At 36.9% G+C, this 18,806-nt stretch overlaps 1 protein-coding gene across 2 annotated transcripts in view; it reads left to right on the top strand.

Annotated features, from left to right (window-relative positions):
- Positions 1-774: 774 nt before the first annotated feature.
- The window catches only part of tcaim (T cell activation inhibitor, mitochondrial), a 29,987-nt gene continuing 11,955 nt past the window's right edge, over positions 775-18,806 (top strand). Inside the window, exons 1-7 of one of the 2 annotated variants that reach the window (XM_041245120.1) lie at positions 775-819; positions 5,638-5,681; positions 7,282-7,417; positions 8,076-8,229; positions 9,730-9,985; positions 11,851-11,973; positions 15,702-15,799. In XM_041245120.1, coding sequence (XP_041101054.1) covers positions 5,650-5,681; positions 7,282-7,417; positions 8,076-8,229; positions 9,730-9,985; positions 11,851-11,973; positions 15,702-15,799 — 799 coding nt within the window. In that variant the 5' untranslated portion in view covers positions 775-819; positions 5,638-5,649. Of the gene's footprint in view, positions 820-5,091; positions 5,308-5,637; positions 5,682-7,281; positions 7,418-8,075; positions 8,230-9,729; positions 9,986-11,850; positions 11,974-15,701; positions 15,800-18,806 lie in introns of those variants that run through there. The other variant, XM_041245119.1, reaches the window with a different exon arrangement.

Genomic DNA, 18,806 nt, shown 5'->3' with positions numbered 1-18,806 from the left:
TTTTCTGCAGCCTGACTGCCTGAAGCAGTGCAATTCCAAAGAATGGTTAAACATTTGTCCTGTTATGACAAATTCTCAAAATAATTAACCATTTCCCTTGGTCTCAAAGTCAGCATTGTACACGAGAACCTGTGCTCTATCTGGCAAAATATTTTGAAAAAGGGCAGTATTATATACATCATGTGCAAGCATGATTCAAGACTTGTTTATGCATAGGAAAATAAAGGTACTTTAAATGCAACTCTTATAATCCTCACCAATTGTGGTGAAACTTGCAAAGGGTATTCTTTAACAGAAATTATATCCCATATACTATCAAGAACTTGTCTGTATCTTTTAAGTATTTTGCTAATGATACCATCTGGTTGGATAATTATATATTTATAATGTATAGTGCTTCATAATACTGCAATTTATTGAATAGCCCAGTTTAATTTTGCTCTGCCTAGATGCTTTCAGATGTGTCTCCCACAGTAACCTACTGGCTGCCCCTTGCAGTGTAAATATAATGAGCAGATTTCAACATGACTTCAACTGAGGCATTTATTGAATATAATCGCTCAGCCACAAGCAATTCCTGTTGTTATGTCGTGTCATTTTTGCACAAAACATTGTGCTCCATTTGGGAATGGTCCAGTTGATTTTTTCTTGACATTGTGTTATTTTATTATGTATCCTCTTCTAATTCCAGTTCACCTCTAGGTGAGTCATAGATATAGAAGGGTTAGATAGGACATGACGTCATTTTGATGTGAGTTTAGAGACGCCATCTTATCAAGGGTATCGGTATACTGTTTCAAAGCCACTTCAGAGCTACAGGTAGGTGCAGTGGTTTCGTTTTTCTGTTTATTGTTTGCATATTATTTGCCTTGTAACGGTTAGAAGTGTGATATGCTTCACAAAAGACAAACCATATTTGCGTCGTTTTATATTTAACTGAAAGTATCGAGTTGTGAAATAATGCTTTTTGAGGCAACAATTAATTTTACGCACCGTCTATGAAAAACTAGTTTCTTTGAGTGTTTTTCTAAGCAATCAAACTTAAATATTAATTATACACGTCTGTTCTCTTTGCATTTTACAGTACAGCGTTTATATTATCCGGCATGCCTGTCTATTATATGTGTTGCTATTAACTGTTCAGAACCCTCAGTGAAGACACATTGAGGAGGAGGATCACCTTTCGCGGGTAACAATAGTGCTTGCTTACTGGTATCTGTATAAATGTTTTAGAGAATGGAGATCGGTTGAAGATTCAGCATGTGTAGTAAACAGATTTTTTTTTTTTTTTGCACGTTTCAATAGGCAATTGAAACATATCCAAAGCTGTGCCCCTTGAAGTGTTATGTTCAGCAACAAAACTAACAACAACTTTTTATTATTAAAAGTTTTGAAGTTTTCCAGATATCATTTATACATATTGAAAACGCATCAGTCACAAATTCAACATTTAAAATCAAATTTACAATTAAATTTGGGTTTTGTCAAAATAAATATTTATTTGGCAAGCTAAATCAAATTTAACAGGGGGGTGCAGGGCGGGGATCATTTGCTTGCTGGCTTCAGATTTCGCTTAAAAATAAAGATTTATCTTAAAAAACAGACTGCGAGAGGTCCCGGGTTCGTGCCTGCCTTCCACCTGTGTGTGGATTGCCTCTCCCTGTGTGATGCGCCTACCTGCATTAACTGAGATCGATACATTGGTGTCAGAAGTGAATGCAGATACCCGGGCACGCACTCGTCGGACAGTAGCCTGGTGAGCAAGACCAGTGCGGACTTGAGGCTGGCAGGGGAGACTGTAACGTGCACTGGAGAAGGCAGCAGCAGGGTTGGTAGGTGACGTAATCACACATGAAGGCATAAGCCCGATATATGCTCCTTGCAAAGGAGCCTGCTCTTTTATACAGCGGTATCAGCGCTATGCTTTAGTGTGAGAGGTCCCGGGTTTGCGCCCATCCTCAGGCTGTGTGTTGATTGCCTCACCCTGTGAGATGCGCCTGTCTGTGTTAACAGAGATCGCTACAGTAATATAAAATGTAATGTAAATTTTTTGTAAATAATATTTGTATGTTCAGTAATGTATGTGAATGGTGTTTGTTTTGACTGCATTTGGCAGAGATGGGGTTAAAACCCCTCCCTGCCAAGCACCTGTGTAATGTGACCAGAGTTAATTGTTTGATTGTTGATTAGCTCTGGCCACCTACTAGTAAACAGTGGTGTGCAAACTTTAAGTGCTGCCCTTCTTTTTTTAGAGTACTTTTTTTTTTTTTTTACTCCCCCCTCCTGCTGACACACACATTAAAACGTTAGAATTTAACTTTATATTTTAAGAGGGTTTTTGTTTTCCCAATTTCATGTAAATCAAGTATTTTTTTTCCTAGATTTAGTCACAAAAGTCCAGATTTAGTGTATCACAAATTCAACATTTAAAATCAGTCTATAAATCTTTTTATTTTTTTTCCCCACATAGCAAGTGAACATTTAGCTGACATGTTAAATCTGGGTTTCTAACAAATAAATCTGTTATTTTAAATATTTTTTTTAAAACATGGCAATTCAACATTTACCGAACAGATACATCTGAAAAACATTATCATTTAGTGTGGTCCAGTGGTTAAAGAAATGGGCTAGTAACCAGGAGGTCCCCAGTTCAAATCCTAGCTCAGCCACTGACTCGTTGTGTGACCCTGATCAAGTCATTCCTTCTGCTTCGTCTTTTGGGTGAGACGATGATGCATAGTTCGCACACCCTAGTCTCGTATCTTCTAAAGATCTTTGTGATGGTGGTCCACTATGAAAGGCACTATACAAAAATAAAGATTGTTTTTATTACTATGCATACTGGACATGAGCGAGCAAATTTGAGTTAAAGTATGCACACCTGGAGCAAAGCGAACAGCACGAGTACATAAAAAAAAAACCTGATAAAATAAATAATACACGAAGAAAGAAGGAGTATGGGTACACCGCATAGCTCTTTAACATGAAAGCATACGCCCATTGAGTTTGATTTGGCATTGTATGCTCCAGAGCTGCGCTTACACTCTGACTTTTGAGAATGACTCGCCACTTCAAACATAATTTCTCTGGTTCTGCAAGTCCTAGAGTGATCATCAACAGCTCGTTTGTAAGGTAAGAACTTGGACTTACTGACTCCCGCACCCTCCACATTTCGCACCACTGCTATAAAAGCGTTCAGAGGCTGTACCTCTGGGCAATGTATATTTTGCAGCATTCATTGATCCTTCTACAATACAAAGGTCGCCAGGGCCTGAGGAAGAAAAACAAGACAATGCGATCACACTACCAACCATGTTTAACACTGGGCATCATGAACTTTCTCCAAACATATTGTTTTGTTTTTTTCTTGGTGAAAAAAGTAATATTTTGGATTAGTCTGATCACTTTTATATTTTGCAGTTTTCTAATAAAATTAGTTTTTAAATGCTGTACATATTTTCAATTTTCCATTTACTGTACTTAATATTTGTCTAAAGAAATTCATTATAACTTCGTAATGTGAGTGAATTTGTTGTTACAATGTGTAATGTGTGTGTGTGCGCGTATATGTGTGTGTGTGTGTGTGTGTGTGTGTGTGTGTGTGTGTGTATATATATATATATATATATTATATAACACATATCTATTATATATATATATATATATATATATATATATATTATATATATATAAATATTTGAAACTTTTTAGTGATTCGCCTTGGATAAAGGTATCTGTCAGATAATTTAATAATATTATGTTCCGTTTCCTATGTATCTTACTGTTACATTTCTATTAAAATCTACTATAATTTAAAATTATACATGATTATATTTTTTCTCTCTATACCCTTACATAAAGTCTCTATTTGTAACAGATGGGAAAATTTAAAAGTTATGTTAACTTATCATCAAGCTGCACAGACAAGGTCTCCCAAGTTGAAGTGGTAGGTCAAACACAGCCTAAGATGAGGATGGGACAACTAGTGTATTTCCTCCCTAGAGCTTTCGGACAATAAATTGTTCTCATCTTTCCAAATCTTACTAACATTATAATGTAAATCTTGTATCAATTTGCTGTTTATTTTTGGGTTTTTTTATTATTAATCTGTGCAATACCTCACTTAGTCTGTAAAGGTTTGTCATATAGCTTGTAAAGTTATTCCCTATGATCGTGTGCAATTTTACATCAGGACTAATACAAGATAAAACTATTTTCATATCATACTTTGTGTACCTTAAATGTTCTTACTAAAACCCTAATATAGCACTTTTTATTTATTTTTAAGATACAGCTCTTAGAATATTTAGCCCCATCATTTCCAATGTAAAGTTACACACACGTTGAAGCTGTTATATCCCAGATGGGACACTGCTGCTGTAAACCTGGAGCAAGGTACTTTACACAGATTGCTCCCGTAAAAACCCAACTGTATAAGTGGGTACAGGAATTTTATGTAAAAATAAATGTACCCCTCTAAGTCGCTTTGGATAAAAGTATCAGCCAAATAAATAAATAAATGTATATTGTTATTATAAGGTAACATCTTAGTCTTTGGAAAAACGCTATATTATCTCTCTCTCTCATATATATATATATATATATATATATATATATATATATATATATATATATATATATATATATATATATATATATATATATATATAATTTATTTTTATAGTTATGGCAGTTATAATTAATTATACATTAGTAAGACCGGTAGGTGTTTGTTTATTTTATTTATTAATATGTGTCTCCTAAGCTGTTCATTAAATCTGACCTTCTCTACCACCACCCTTCATTCCGGGTTTTTATTTAACGATCAAAAAACACATCTGTTTTGTAAGCCAGCATTTTCACGTAATATTTGTGATTTTAATGTATTACCAGTCCAGAAGAAGTCAAAGTTTAAACAACAACTAAACATATCTTCTCTATCTCCGATCCTATCTGTTGCCTTATAGGGAATGAAGTTTCTTGCCTATGCAATATGGCCGCCCGGTTTACCTAGTGCTGCTTGGTTTTTTCATTGGCGTGTCCGATCTAATCTAATCGTTCTATATCTATGGCTGTTGTTAAAAGCGATTGCTTTTGTCTGAAATAATTATCTTCGGAAAATACTGCCAGAAAGACTATATATCTAACACTCTTAAGGATATTAAAACAAATACAACCCAGTGGGTATGAAAGGTCGATTTTGGATATAGTCAAAACATTGTATTCGATGTTGTGTTTACATGCATTTCAGTGTATGTTTGGTTACGTCTGCATTTCGTGCTTATTTTCTGCAGATGGGTGAGCAACGTAAGTTCATGCTGTTGACTGTACAGTTTTAGACTTATAATAAAAGTTGATTTTAGATAGTCACGAGTTATGATTTAAATACTGTACCGGTGTGTCCAAACTGATAATAATAATAATAATAATAATAATAATAACGTTATAAATGTACAGTAAAAATAATATGAAGCCCACAGACTCTTTTTATCCCAGTTCGTTATTACAGATAATTGCTTTTCACGAATTATTAAAGAGACTGTAAGAAAACTTTTTTGAAGGGGGAGGGGACGTATTAATTCAAGACGAACATTTACACTTGTTCGATGTTGTGGTTTTTTTTGTGGTTTTTTTTAGGAGTCAGATGAGATGTCTGTGACCTTTCTGCGCTATGTGACTAGGTATGTGTGATATGTCTGTGGAAGCAGTGCACTGTAACATTAAGTTTTTATTTAATCTTTTAGAGAGGTTGTTTGTTTATACCAGTGTACGGCCAGAAGTGGTACGTCGTCAGAATGCGGTAAGCGTACTAAAACTTGACCTGTTCAAGGCCAGAAAATGGTACGCTCTCAATGCTGTGACTGACTACTGCACAAATCACTACGAAAAAGACAAACTGTAGTTCACCTAATTTGTTGCTCATCAGTTAGTTATACATTTGCTGAATTGCTGAATATATATACCAGGCTAGTACACGGTGTACCACTTTTTAACACATACCACAAATTAACAGAACTCGGACGTTTGAGAAACCGCTTCATAATGACTGTACTCAGTTGCACGCTGCTTGACTGCAAGTGCAACATAAACCTGCCTTTAAAGTAAGCAGGAGCGGTATGATTTATTTATGTAAGGGAAAAAAAAAATATCAAGAACGTCTACCAAAAATCCATGGCAGAAATCCTGCATTTATTTAAATAAAAAGATATAAAGTGCATTAATATAATTGACTGTTTTGTTATCCTTACAGTCACCCCCCTTTGTTGTATAATGGTACATACTTTTATTGCAGGCACGCGTTATTCTAAATAACCCCAAGCTACAAACAGGGAAGCATTTGTGTAAATAAATTAATGTATCCCCTAGCCTTGGGAACTACGGAAGCTCATTAGCACCAAAAAGAAAAAACAAAGTGTATTGTGCTATTGCAGGATAATAATTGCCTTATTTCGAAATAAATAGATAGTTATGTACCGGCAATTCATACCCTTCATGTCACTTCCCAGTCTGTCTCTGCATTTTGCTTTAAAATGAGTTGTGTACTTGTATACTAATGAGTTTCTGTAGGGAACATTGCTTTGTCAAGGTTGTTTAGGAGAAAATCAACCGTGTGCTGTGGTCCCCTTGAAGCCATTCCCCTATACATTCCTAAACGCTTACTGAAATATCAATAGACAAAAGATTGGGTGTTGGTTCACTTTAAACAAACTATGACAGAGCATAAATGTGAATACTTCTCCAACTACCATGAACAAAATAAACATTTTAAGTTACTTTTTTTTGTTGTTGTTTTTTTTTTTTTTTTTTTTTTTTTACAGTATAGGCAATATATTGTGTATAGGCAAATGTTGCTGTTAACATTTTCTTTATATTTTTTGCATTATAGTCAAATCACTTAAAAACCAAAAAGCGAATTAAAATAGAAATTGAAAGTTAAGTCTGTAGCCCAGTTGCATGCATCAAGGTTAGCACATCATTCTTTACAATCAACTGTTTTGGCACACAAAACGCAAAAGGTATATAGCGGGAGAATGACTAGAAGAAAAACGTATTGCTAGCACAATATAAAGTACAAATTGTATGTTTGTGTTGCTGCACATTATTATTTTGTATTTAATGTTGTTCTTGCAAGTACAATGTGTGATTGTGATATGAATCATTCCACATTTGAGCCAGCTTTGAACCTAGGTGAACAGTGTACATGAGAGTCTAAGGACTAGCCTGCTGCTGCTGTCTTTGGTATTTTTAATCTGTGTTTTTTTTTTTTTTTTAATGTTTCAGGGTTCGACTGGAAAATCATTTTGCCCCACACATCTGCCAGACGAGACTGCTGTCTGGGGCAGATGCAGTCAGTGCACTCAGGCCCTTTTACTTTGCGGTACACCCAGACTTCTTTGGCCAGTTTCCCAGAGAAAGGGTAAACATTTATTTTAAACCACGCAGAACAGCAGTGTTGTTGTAGCATCCAAACCTTGTGGAATAAATTATTACAAAAAAGGGACATCAGTATTACTGAGTGAAGGCTATTGATTTTCACATTGTATCTTTAAAGTGCTCAGTATTCTTTTCTTTTTTAATTTAATTGGATATGGTTGTGCTTCAGTGCAGTTAAATTCCTAACTCTGTACAGTACCTATAAGTACAATTAACAAACTGCCTTAAACCCCCATGTAGTTTAGAGCCTTGCAACAGCTTTGGCATTCATACCCATGAGGTCATTGTTACATTTCGTGCTTGATAGGGAACTTTAGGTTATTATCATAACCCTGGTTCCCTAAGATAGAAATGTAACCACTAACCTTCAAGGCCGCTGCGTTCATTATTGCAGCAAGTCTTGAATGAAAAAATTATGATGATATCGGTGTCTACAGACCCTTTATACCCTCTGGGGTAGGTGCGACTTTATCAAAGGCACTGTGCAGCTTTGGAATATCTATTCAGGTTAGTTCATCAAATGATTAATACCCATGAGGTAATGATTGCATTTCTATATGATCTATACTTGGTCTACTGTAAGAGTGTCATACCTATGATGATAACGACATATAAGATAACAAGAGTCTCGTCTTTTTCAGGCAGTGAATGAAAACTCCCTCAAGAGGTTAAACGGTTATTTAGAAAGCCTCCAGAAACCAGGCTTCAGATCACTGCAGCCAACACAACTCACGTTTTATGTCAGAGATACCGAGCCTGACAAAAGTCCCTCTTCACTTCTAATCCCTTCTGCAGGTGCTGTTCTAAATGATTGATTGACATTTTTACTTGATTTTTACTTGATTGAAACTTTGATTCAGGGGTTTTCTTTTTCATTGCAATTTCAAATCCTGTTCTAAAAAGTACTTCTATGACCACCTTACTTCAGCCCCCACTTCTAAGAGTAACAGACAGGTAAGGACACAGTTTTATCTGCAGCAATTCACAGAAATAAAGTCTTTGCCACATAAACATGAATATTATATATTTTCAAGCATATATTTATATAGTTTGCAATAAATACTGGTAGATCGTCTTGGTATTTCATACCACTCATGACTACATACATATATTTTAGATAGATAGATAAAACAAACTTTCAGGCATTTCACGATTGGATTAATGGATTTTAGGCACATCCCATTACACTATATGCCTGTTTTGCGAAATGCCTAAAGGTTTAAGGCATTTTGCGAATTAACTGCTGTTCTAGGCATTCTGTTACATTATTTAACTGGTTTAAAGGTTTTCAGTCATTTTGTAAAATGACTGTTTCACTCGGTCATTACATGAAATTCCTAAAAGTTTCATTGCATTTCATGAAGTGACTGGTGTTAAGGACATTCTATTACACTATTTGACAGATTAAAGGTTAATTAAGAGTGAGGAAAAGCTGTCATTTTTGTGTTAGCATTGATTACATGAATTTTTAAAGTGTCAGCTTTTCAGAATGTTTACTCCTTTTCTTGTGGTTTATAATGAGATGATTATAACGAGATAAATCTGATAAATCCTCTCCTGATCACTCGTTTTATAGCCAAACTCCTTAATAATGTGATCCAAGTCATTACTTTATTACTATCTCAAAAAGCTCTGCAAATGTCTGATATTCTTTGAGCGCTGGATGCGGAAGCAGCTATCTCCTTTGTGACTTATCTCTGTGGTGCATGGGGTTATCGGTATTGGTCAGATACGCCCTTTTTTTTTCTGGCTTCATATCGGTTCCTATTGGTCTCACTCAGCCATTGAAATGTTTTCTCGGCATTTTCCAGAGAAAAAACGTCTAGAGACCTGTGTTTTTTCTTTCTTATGATGTCAGACAGGGTCCGACATCGGACTGGAAAAGGAAAATTTTTATGTCCGTCTTTGTCCGACATAGGACCGCAAAAGGTTAAATTAATTTAAACTGGTGAGACAACCTCTCTCGAAAGGTTTTTATTCCCGGTACAAAGCATTGTTGTGATTTATACATTTTTTTTAATTTTAGGAAATATAATTCATGGATTCGTGGTTGTAAAAATTTACATTTTGAAACGGTAAGATTATAAGATATAATATATATATATTCAATATATATATAAATTATGTATATATTATATCATACAATACATACATGAATCAGTATATATATATGAATATATATATATATTTATATATATATATATATATATATATATATATAACATGTGTCACACTACAGTGATATACAGTGTTATACTTCTTATCTCTAATAATTGTTGAACTATTTTCTTTTAGGGTTTAGAGCTGTCACTTTCACCTTACAGACCAGAGATGTTCTCAGTACAGTGTTGGGTGTTCTGAAATCCTGCAGTCTGTGTACAGAACATGTACAGAATTTGAAAATCAGCGTTGGTCCACCACAGCAGATACATGGAGCAGGAGTACCCTTTTATAGACCAATCAAATGGGACAAGACATACTACTCCTTCACAGGATTTAAGGACCCGGACGAGGAATTGGAAAAAGCTGAAAGAATGAAACCAACATTTAGGTAATGTTTGTGACTGTTGAATTCTAACACTGAAAAGAGTCTTCAACTGAAATGTTTAGTCCTTGGCAGTCTTGTGTTGTGATAAGGGCAGTCAGAAGTATTGTCACCCTTGCTTTGCTATTCTGGGCCTACTCTGTCTTGCATGTTTCCTTCATCGCAGACATATTGGATGCTTGTATACAGCTTTTATAAGATCAGTCCAAAGCATTTCTATTAGCTTGAGATCTGGTGAATGCGAAGGCCATTCCGGAACTTTTATCTCCATTTTCTTGAAGAATTGCCTAGTTGACTTAGCCATATGCTTTGGTTTGTTGTTGTGTTGGAAGATAAACTGTCTGCTAATCAACCTAGTCTGGTATATTTGTACTCTGTAGAATGTTTTGATACATGGCTGCATTAGTTCGATCTTCAATCACATGAATTTGTACAGTCCCTGAACTGCTAAAACGCCCCCATATCACGACTGAACCACCTCCATGTTTAACTGTAGTTACAAGGTTTTCTTCGTTGACGGTTTACCCTTTTTTCCTCCAAATTAATTGTGGTCCATTTTTGGGGAAAAGTTCTATTTTAGCTTCATTAGACCAGAGAATTTTGAGACTCAATGAAGAATACTGTTCATCTCTTCTGTGTTCAGGTGTGTTTATACAGTTTTTTCTTTAAGTCCTTGGCTTTTAATCTTGGATTTTTTTTGGCTGCTCAGACGATTCTCGAGCCTATCACCATAATTTTCTTTGAATGCCCCCGTGGCAAGGTGGAAGGTGCGTGTGTGTGTGTCACAGGGAGGGGGTTAAATTCCTCCTTGCAGCATTGTGATCTCTGAGTCTCCTTGCCGACACATCTCGTCACAGTCCACTTCTTTCAAGCGTTTCAGTTGAATTTGTTCTGCGGTACCTCTTGATTATTGCTCTGATCGTGGATTTTGATATTCCATATTTCTTTGATACTGTTTTGTAGCCATTTCCTTTGTTGTAGTTTGCTACGAGTGCTTTTCTCAGACATGAATCCAACTTATTTGTCTTGCTCATCACCTGCTTTATTGCCAAAACATTGTTCTTTGACTGTTGGAAATAATTAGCTCTTTTTCTGGCTGTTGACTTTATGTAACTTTGTTACTGTGTAATGGTTTTTAATATATATAATGTATGTGTGTGTATGTGTGTATATATATATATATATATGAGATATATATATATATAATATATATATCAAGATAATAGTACATATATATCGTAAGATATGTCTGAAAATTACTTTTTTTGTCACGGTGCCGCAAATATTTGAAACTTTAACGCATTCTTTTGTATATATAAGATTGTTTGTAACATTACCAGAAATGGTCTTTATCAGCTTTGGCTTTGAAACAGTATTAATTAGTGGCTATTACAACGTGATTTACTGATACTTAAATTTTCAAGAGAATTATGGTATACCATAATTCAAACCCAACGGTTATGAAAACACTCGCTGACATATGTAGGTACATGTATGTATGTATGTATGTATATATATATATATATATATATATATATATATATATATATATATATATATATATAATATATATATATATATATATATATATACACATACACATACACATACACACAGACACACACACACTCTAGAATATTGTATAAACATTTGCTGCGCCCTTTTCTTACAAATCTGGAGTCAATAAACTGTTTTATAGAAAGAAGATTTTCACTAAGTTTATTGAACTTTTATTTTTACTTTCTATAGAAAGTGTGGATTGTGGAATTACCAATATAACGTATTTGTATTTTGCAACCGAGTTTAAAGGAAGAGTAGAAAAGCAAATGTTATGTTCTCAGCACTCGTCTGACTTTTGTTTTTTCAAACAGCTCTTGGTTGAGTAACAATGAAGCGAGTGCTGCAAAGAAGCAGAAGAAAAGCCTGCCACAGCGAGCAGAGCTGAAGAGACTGAGCAAGGAACTCTGTCACAAACTGGGACTTGCAGATATAAGGTACTGTAGGACCATTCTTAGTGTCTATCAAGTCAGCCTGTTTAGTTTTGTTTATGTGCTTTTTTTATATATAAAATGGTTTGAAAAACATGTAAACACTTTATACTGTCAGTAGAGTTGATTGGTGTGCAGTGGGAGTCATGCAGTCAGTGGAACAGTCTTAGCTGGGAATCCTATGGAGAGACTTTTCAATAACTTTAACTGGTGATGTATTAGTGTTACTTTGGACACACATGGTATTTTGCTAGGGGTTAACAGGTGTGATGTCGAAATACTTGACATTTAAACTCCTTTGCCAGTATAAATTATAATTATTTTTGCTAGTATGAAGCTGTTACTGAGAACTTGACTAACAAGAATATTAGTCTTGAAACCAGACATCATCCATTAACTCATCACTGGCAATCTCTAACAGCAGGCACAGTGCCCTTAAATGCATCTCATACCACCATTCAGAACTGTTCAGCTTTTAGTATTTAACAGATTCGCTTTTATGCCTTAAATACTTGCCATAAATAAGCCTTTTCTCATATGTGAATGCTCCAAAAGAGAAAAAGCAGCAGGGCCAGCTTTTATATATATATATATATTATATATATATATATATATATATATATATAATATATATACACACACACACACACACACACACACACACACACACACACACACACAGTGAATATGGAAAGTCTACACCCCCTTTCAAAATGTCCACCTTTTGTTGCCTTATAGCCTGGAATTAAAATGCATTAAATAGTTTTTATTTTTTTTCATTTATCTATGCATCCTACCCCACAACTTCCAAGTGAAAAAAATATTCTAGAAATTTGTAGAAAATTAATTAAAAATAAAAACTGAAATAGCTTGGTTGGACAAGTGTCCACCCCACTTGTAATAGCAATCTGAAATTAGCTCAGGTGTAAACAGTCGCCTTCAAAATCACACACCTCCTCCACTTGTGTTAAATTGTAGTGATTCACATGATTTCAAGGTAAATTCAGCAGTTCATGTAGGTTCCCTTTACTGGGTAGAGCATTTCAAAGCAAAGACTCACCCATGAGCACCAAGGTGCTTTCAAAAGAACTCCAGGACAAAGTTGTTGAAAGGCACAGATCAAGGGATGGGTATAAAAAAATATGGCCTTGAATATCCCTTGGAGCACGGTCAAGATGATTATTAAAAAGTGGAAGGTGTATGGCACCACCAAGACCCTGCGTAGGTTAGACCGCCCCTCCAAACTGGATGACCGAGCAAGGAGGAGACTGATCAGAGAGTCTACCAAGAGACCAATGACAACTTTGCAAGAGCTACAAGCTTTTATGGCCAACACTGGTCAAAGTGTGCATGTGACAACAATATCCCAAGCACTCCACAAATCTGGCCTGTATGGTAGGGTGGAAAGAAGGAAGCTCAACTTGAATCCTTTTTGTAGTATTTAAAAAAACTCGGGAGATTCTGTAGCCATGTGGCAAAAAGTTTTGTGGTCTGACAAAACTAAAATGGAACTTTTTGGCCTAAATGCAAAGTGTTATGTTTGGCGCAAACCCAACACAGTGCATCACCCAAAGAACACCATCCCTACTGTGAAGCATGGTGGTGACAGCATCATGTTATGGGGATGTTTTTTATCGTCTGGGACTGGGGCACTTGTCAGGATAGAAGGGAAAATGAATGGAGCAAAGTACAGAGAAGTCCTTGAGGAAAACCTGCTGCCCTCTGCAAGAAAGCTGAAACTGGGACAGAAGTTCACCTTTCAGCATGACAACGACCCAAAGCACACAGCCAAAGCTACACTGGAGTGGCTAAGGAACAAAAAGGTAAATGTCCTTGAGTGGCCCAGTCATAGCCCCGACCGAAATCCAATCGCAAAATGTGTGGCATGACTTGAAGATTGCTGTCCATCAACACTCCCCAAGGAACTTGACAGAGCTTGAACAGTTTTGTAAAGAAGAATGGTCAAATATTGCCAAATCTAGGTGTGCAAAGTTGGTAAAGATCTATCCCAACAGACTCGCAGCTGTAATTGCTGCAAAAGGTGCTTCCACCAAGTATTAACTCAGGGGGGTGGACCTAACCAATTATGATCTTTCAGTTTTGTATTTAATATATCATTTTTTTCTCAATAAAAGCTATTTTCCCCTTAACAGTGTGGAGTATGCTGTGTAAATAAGTGGAAAAAGTCCTCATTTAAATGCATGAAACGCTGAGGCACACAACAAAATGTGAAAAAAAATTAAAAGGGGGTGTAGTTCAAGGGGGTGTAGACTTTCTATAGTAACTATATATATATATGTGTGTATATATATATATATATATATATATATATATAATGAGAACGCAAAGCAGACTTATGGCCGACTTTTCGTATCACATGACCCATTTGGTTAAGTCGCACAGTACTCCCATGCTCACACGTGTGCGAAAGGTTAATCGAAAGGTGAATGCTCTGCTAGCCAAGACGGCAGTGGATCAACATTGAATGGTAATTGTTTATATATTATACAACTTTGATTATAAAAATGTTAAATTAAAAAATATCTAGCTGGTTAACGTTCAGGTTGTTTTTTTCACATAATATATGAGCTGCAGTGCAAGTGATCTCTGTGAGCGTTTCATAAAACTCGGTAATCAACTTTAAAGCCCAGTGACCAATTACATAATTTCATACAATGGCAGGTTTGCCAAGGAAAACCAATTTTCCAAAAGAATAAATCGATACAATTATTGAAACGATTGGTCAACACAAATCCATTCTGTTCAGCAAGCTGTTGTCAAGTTTAGTCACAAACAGAAAAGAAAGTGTGTCATATGATCTCGGGTGCAGAAAACACTGTTGGGGGAGCAGAGAACAGTAGAAAGAAATGGATAGACGTAGTGAGCAGAATGAAATTAAAAGGGATGAGCAGAAGACCGCAATGAGGAGGAAAACATGGTCTAAATATAATTGGTGAAGTTGCTGTTGCTGGTATTGAGAAAGGATTGGAATGAGCAAGAAAAGAAAATCAGATAGAGAAGCTCTTCCAGCTGCCTTTAACCCAACTGAAGTAAACACGTCTTTTTGTTATCCATCTAAGTAAGCAATAATGCAAAGAGAAAATGTGTTTTAAGTTAATCAAATATATTCTTGTTTTAATATAATAGTCTTTTTTTCTTTACTGTTGAAACTCAGTGTTAGTTCAGCATGCCCAGTAAACCCAAGGTGGACTTCCAGGTTAACAATGAGCAGATTTTTGTGCATTGAAAGGCTTTTTGTTATGGTTAAAAAAAACTTGTTTTAAAATTTTTGTTTCAGCGGTCTTTGTTAGTTAAAACTGATTAATAAAATCCATTTAGATTTGTTCTGTTTAAATCTGAAAATGTTTGACCACCCTGAGATTAGCTGTCTCCCTTCTTGGCGATTGGTACTTTGATATTAATTCTGAGTCTGTATATGCATGAAGGATTTGACGGCCCCTAAATACTCTTTCCCTTCTGATTTCTCTGCCATGTCAATGGCCAGATAGTTGTATGAGCGGCAAGGAATGTCCTAAAACAGGATTTGCAATGAAAATTGCTACTTGCGGTTGCAGTCTGGCTGTCTTCAGTCAAAATCGCCGATATCGCAGCCCTGTGAAAGTTTTATGAAACCCACATTTTAATCTGCGAGGTCCCTGCGACTGCAACTCAGTGCAAGTCGCTTTTATGAAATGGGCCCCTGCCCTTTACTTTATTCCATGTCTTTCCTCTAGGTGGCAGCGAAGTTGGGGAGTTGCTCACAGGTGCAGCCTGTTGCACAGTCTGAATCGTTTATCACAGCAGAACCCTGATTCACTTCGGAATATCAAAGGTACTTGTTTTATACCACAAGCGTGGGTATATCTAGCATGGGATATATTTTTGTTAACTGTCTTAAGTGGAAAAACATGAGTTGGCTAACAGAAGTGGGATAACATGCTTAGTGTGGCCAGTTTGGAATGTGTCTTTGCTTCCATTCCAAACCAGTGGTGTGCTACTGAAATTCAGGAGCTGTGCTTCAGTAGTTCAAACAATACTGTCACTGATACGTATTTTATAACAACTTTAAAATGTCAGAAATACTGTATAGATTGCTGTCGTTGTTTTGATTTGGAGCCCGATTTTCTTGAGAAATGTCAGTTACCGATTTGCTTGCGTCTGACATCCGTATAGCCTGTAGGCCCTTCATTAACACAGGTAATGGTAGGAAACTACAAAGAGGCTGCAAATTGACACACTGAGCTCAATTTAAAAAGACTGTTGCGAAAATAATTGGGCACACACAATTTATAAAAACAATAAAAAAAAAAAAAAAGGCAGCGCTCAAGGAATATCACAGACATTTGCAGAGCTTTTTGAGATGTTGTACTAATAAAATAATGAGTTGGATCGCATTATTGAGGAGTTTGGTGATAAAACGAGTAGTCGGGAGAGGATTTATCAGTATGCACGTCTATAAAAAGGTATGTGAAAAATACAGCAAACAAGGGGTGGGGCTTGGCTGTGGATACAGTACTGAGTGTCATTTTGCGATTCAATGCCTTTTAAACCTGTATTACTCTGAAAAAATATTTTAAACAGCGCGTGTAAAATAAACAGCACGTGTGAAAATAAATTGTACCTGACGCGCCTGACAAGTTCTGAATAAATGGACTGCAAAGAGTTAAAAATATATATTTAAAAAAAAAATTACTAATTGTATTGCTTCTTTTTATAAATTGACAAGCCAGAAAGTGAGCTTCTGGGGAGACCTTGTCAACTTTGACATGGCAAGCTGAAATAGCTGCCAGATAGACCTTTAACACATTGGGAGGATTTCCCCTCGTCAAACAAGTCCTGCAAAAATTGCAGTACAACTGCAATGGGACAGGTTGTGGGGCCAAAACCCCGAGGCAGGCACCACGTCTGAAAGACGCCCCACATATACCCGTACTGGGAACGTGTGGACGCTGCTCTGGTATTTTGTAGGGTGTCAATGACCCTATTTAACAGACCCAGATGGCTTAAATGCATCCGTTCAGGGGTCAAACAGAGCTGTAGGCTCGATGGGTCGGGATGCCATAAGGTCCCCAACTCTTGACTAAGCAGGTTGCGGCGCTTGGGCAGCCTTCATGGCTGGCAGCTCAGGAGCTGCATCAGGGTTGAAAACTAGTCTCCTGGGCCAATAAGGGGCCCGGTCCTGTCCTGATTTTCTCTAGACAGCGGGAGCATTCCAAGCAGTGGGAAGGCATCTAAAAGTTGCTTCGGCCTCTGGTGTGCCAAGGCATCTATCGCCAGCGGGTCCCTGGCTCCTGTTATGGAGAACCAGAGGGGACAAAGGGGAAGCCTGCTTGTTAGAGCCCTAACAGCCTTCGTAATGGTGATGCAAGCAGTCTGAGCCTGGGTCTCCCTGTCCTGTCACTGTCACGTGGTGTTGGAGGTGGAACAGTGTTCCTAGAGACTCAGACCAGAAAGGCAAGTTTTGAGGAAAGAAGGAGAAGAGGATGGAGGAAGGTCTGTGGTGCATCACTTCTGCAGAGCCCAGGCAATACACAGGGTGCGGTCCCGGGCGAAGGGAATTTTCTAACTGCCTGTGACAGAGAGCGAATTAATCTGAATCAACAATCTCCTTCTTGACCGGTGAGGGCACTGTACAACAGGAACTGCGTGTCTTGTACTGAATGGTTGGGCAGTTCATTCCAGGGGCAGTCGGAAGCCGGCCATTCAGGAGGGGTGCGATGTCGCAGTACCAGGAGTCATTGCACTAGTACGGTAAGCAGTTTCAGTCGTGAATTGGAGGAGATGTGATTGAACTAGCTATTGGAAGGGGTCGGGGCGTAGGGTACTTTATGGGGTTGTGACGCCGTGGTCAGCTCCTTTGTTGTGGTTAATGGGAGGAAAGAAAGACTGGAAATGTGAGTGGAGTATTTTGCCATTGATAAACTGTCTGTAAGCTGGCTAATATGAAGCCGGAAGCTGCAGCACAAAGCCAGTGCTAAGCCCGGACCTGTAAATACACACCACCACTGCTGGAGACGAGTTTTTGTGTCTGTGTTGCGTGTTTGTGTTTGTTTTATTATTTTGGGACTACAACCCCTTTCACACTGCCCCAAGGAGGGAAAACGGGAAGGAGTGGCCAGTCCCAGAGCTAAGCGAGGGAGGTGCTGCCTGCCCGAGTGCTAGTGGAGGAGGACATCAGGCACATCTACAGAAGTGCAGACCTCAGTGCCGCCTCCACTGCCAATACCTCAAAGGTCTGTTCTTCACCTGAAGAGACATTTGAGGTCTTGAAAGCTTGTGATTAATTTTTGTTTAGTTAGTCCAATAAAAGGTATCGCAATTCCTTATTTTTGTCTATCATATCTAGACTAATACAGCTACCATTTCATCAACAACTATGTTTTGTTAAACAAAGCCTGAAATGGGATACCGCTCATGCATTGTTTCAACACTGCATCTGAATTTAGTATTTTCTCTAGTTAAACAATAGTAGACAATTACAGAAATTATACTTTGTTAATGGAAAAAATTGAATTTGCATAAAAGTTGATAGTTGTGTAGTGTAAAAGGGATGTGTGATTTTTTTCTTACAAAAAAAGGTTAGTTTTAATCTTCCATAAGTTAATTCCAAGCTAAGAGCTAAAATAAATACAAGGTGATCTATGAACTCGAATAAGGGGTACTGAATCTTATTTTCATTAAAGAACAAATTAATGAATGTTAAAATGTTTTTGTGACTTATTTTTTAACTCAACAGTTGTTCTTTTTGCATATTCTTATTATATTTACCGACTTGAAAGTACAATTAGTTCTAACAGAAAAGACGAATTATTGCTTTCACATGTAATTGACATTTACAC

The sequence above is a fragment of the Polyodon spathula genome, chromosome 3 (genome assembly GCF_017654505.1).
Source record: "Polyodon spathula isolate WHYD16114869_AA chromosome 3, ASM1765450v1, whole genome shotgun sequence".
Classification (NCBI taxonomy): domain Eukaryota; kingdom Metazoa; phylum Chordata; class Actinopteri; order Acipenseriformes; family Polyodontidae; genus Polyodon; species Polyodon spathula.
Note: the sequence above shows the minus strand (reverse complement) of the source record. Positions and strands in the feature narration are given on the sequence as shown.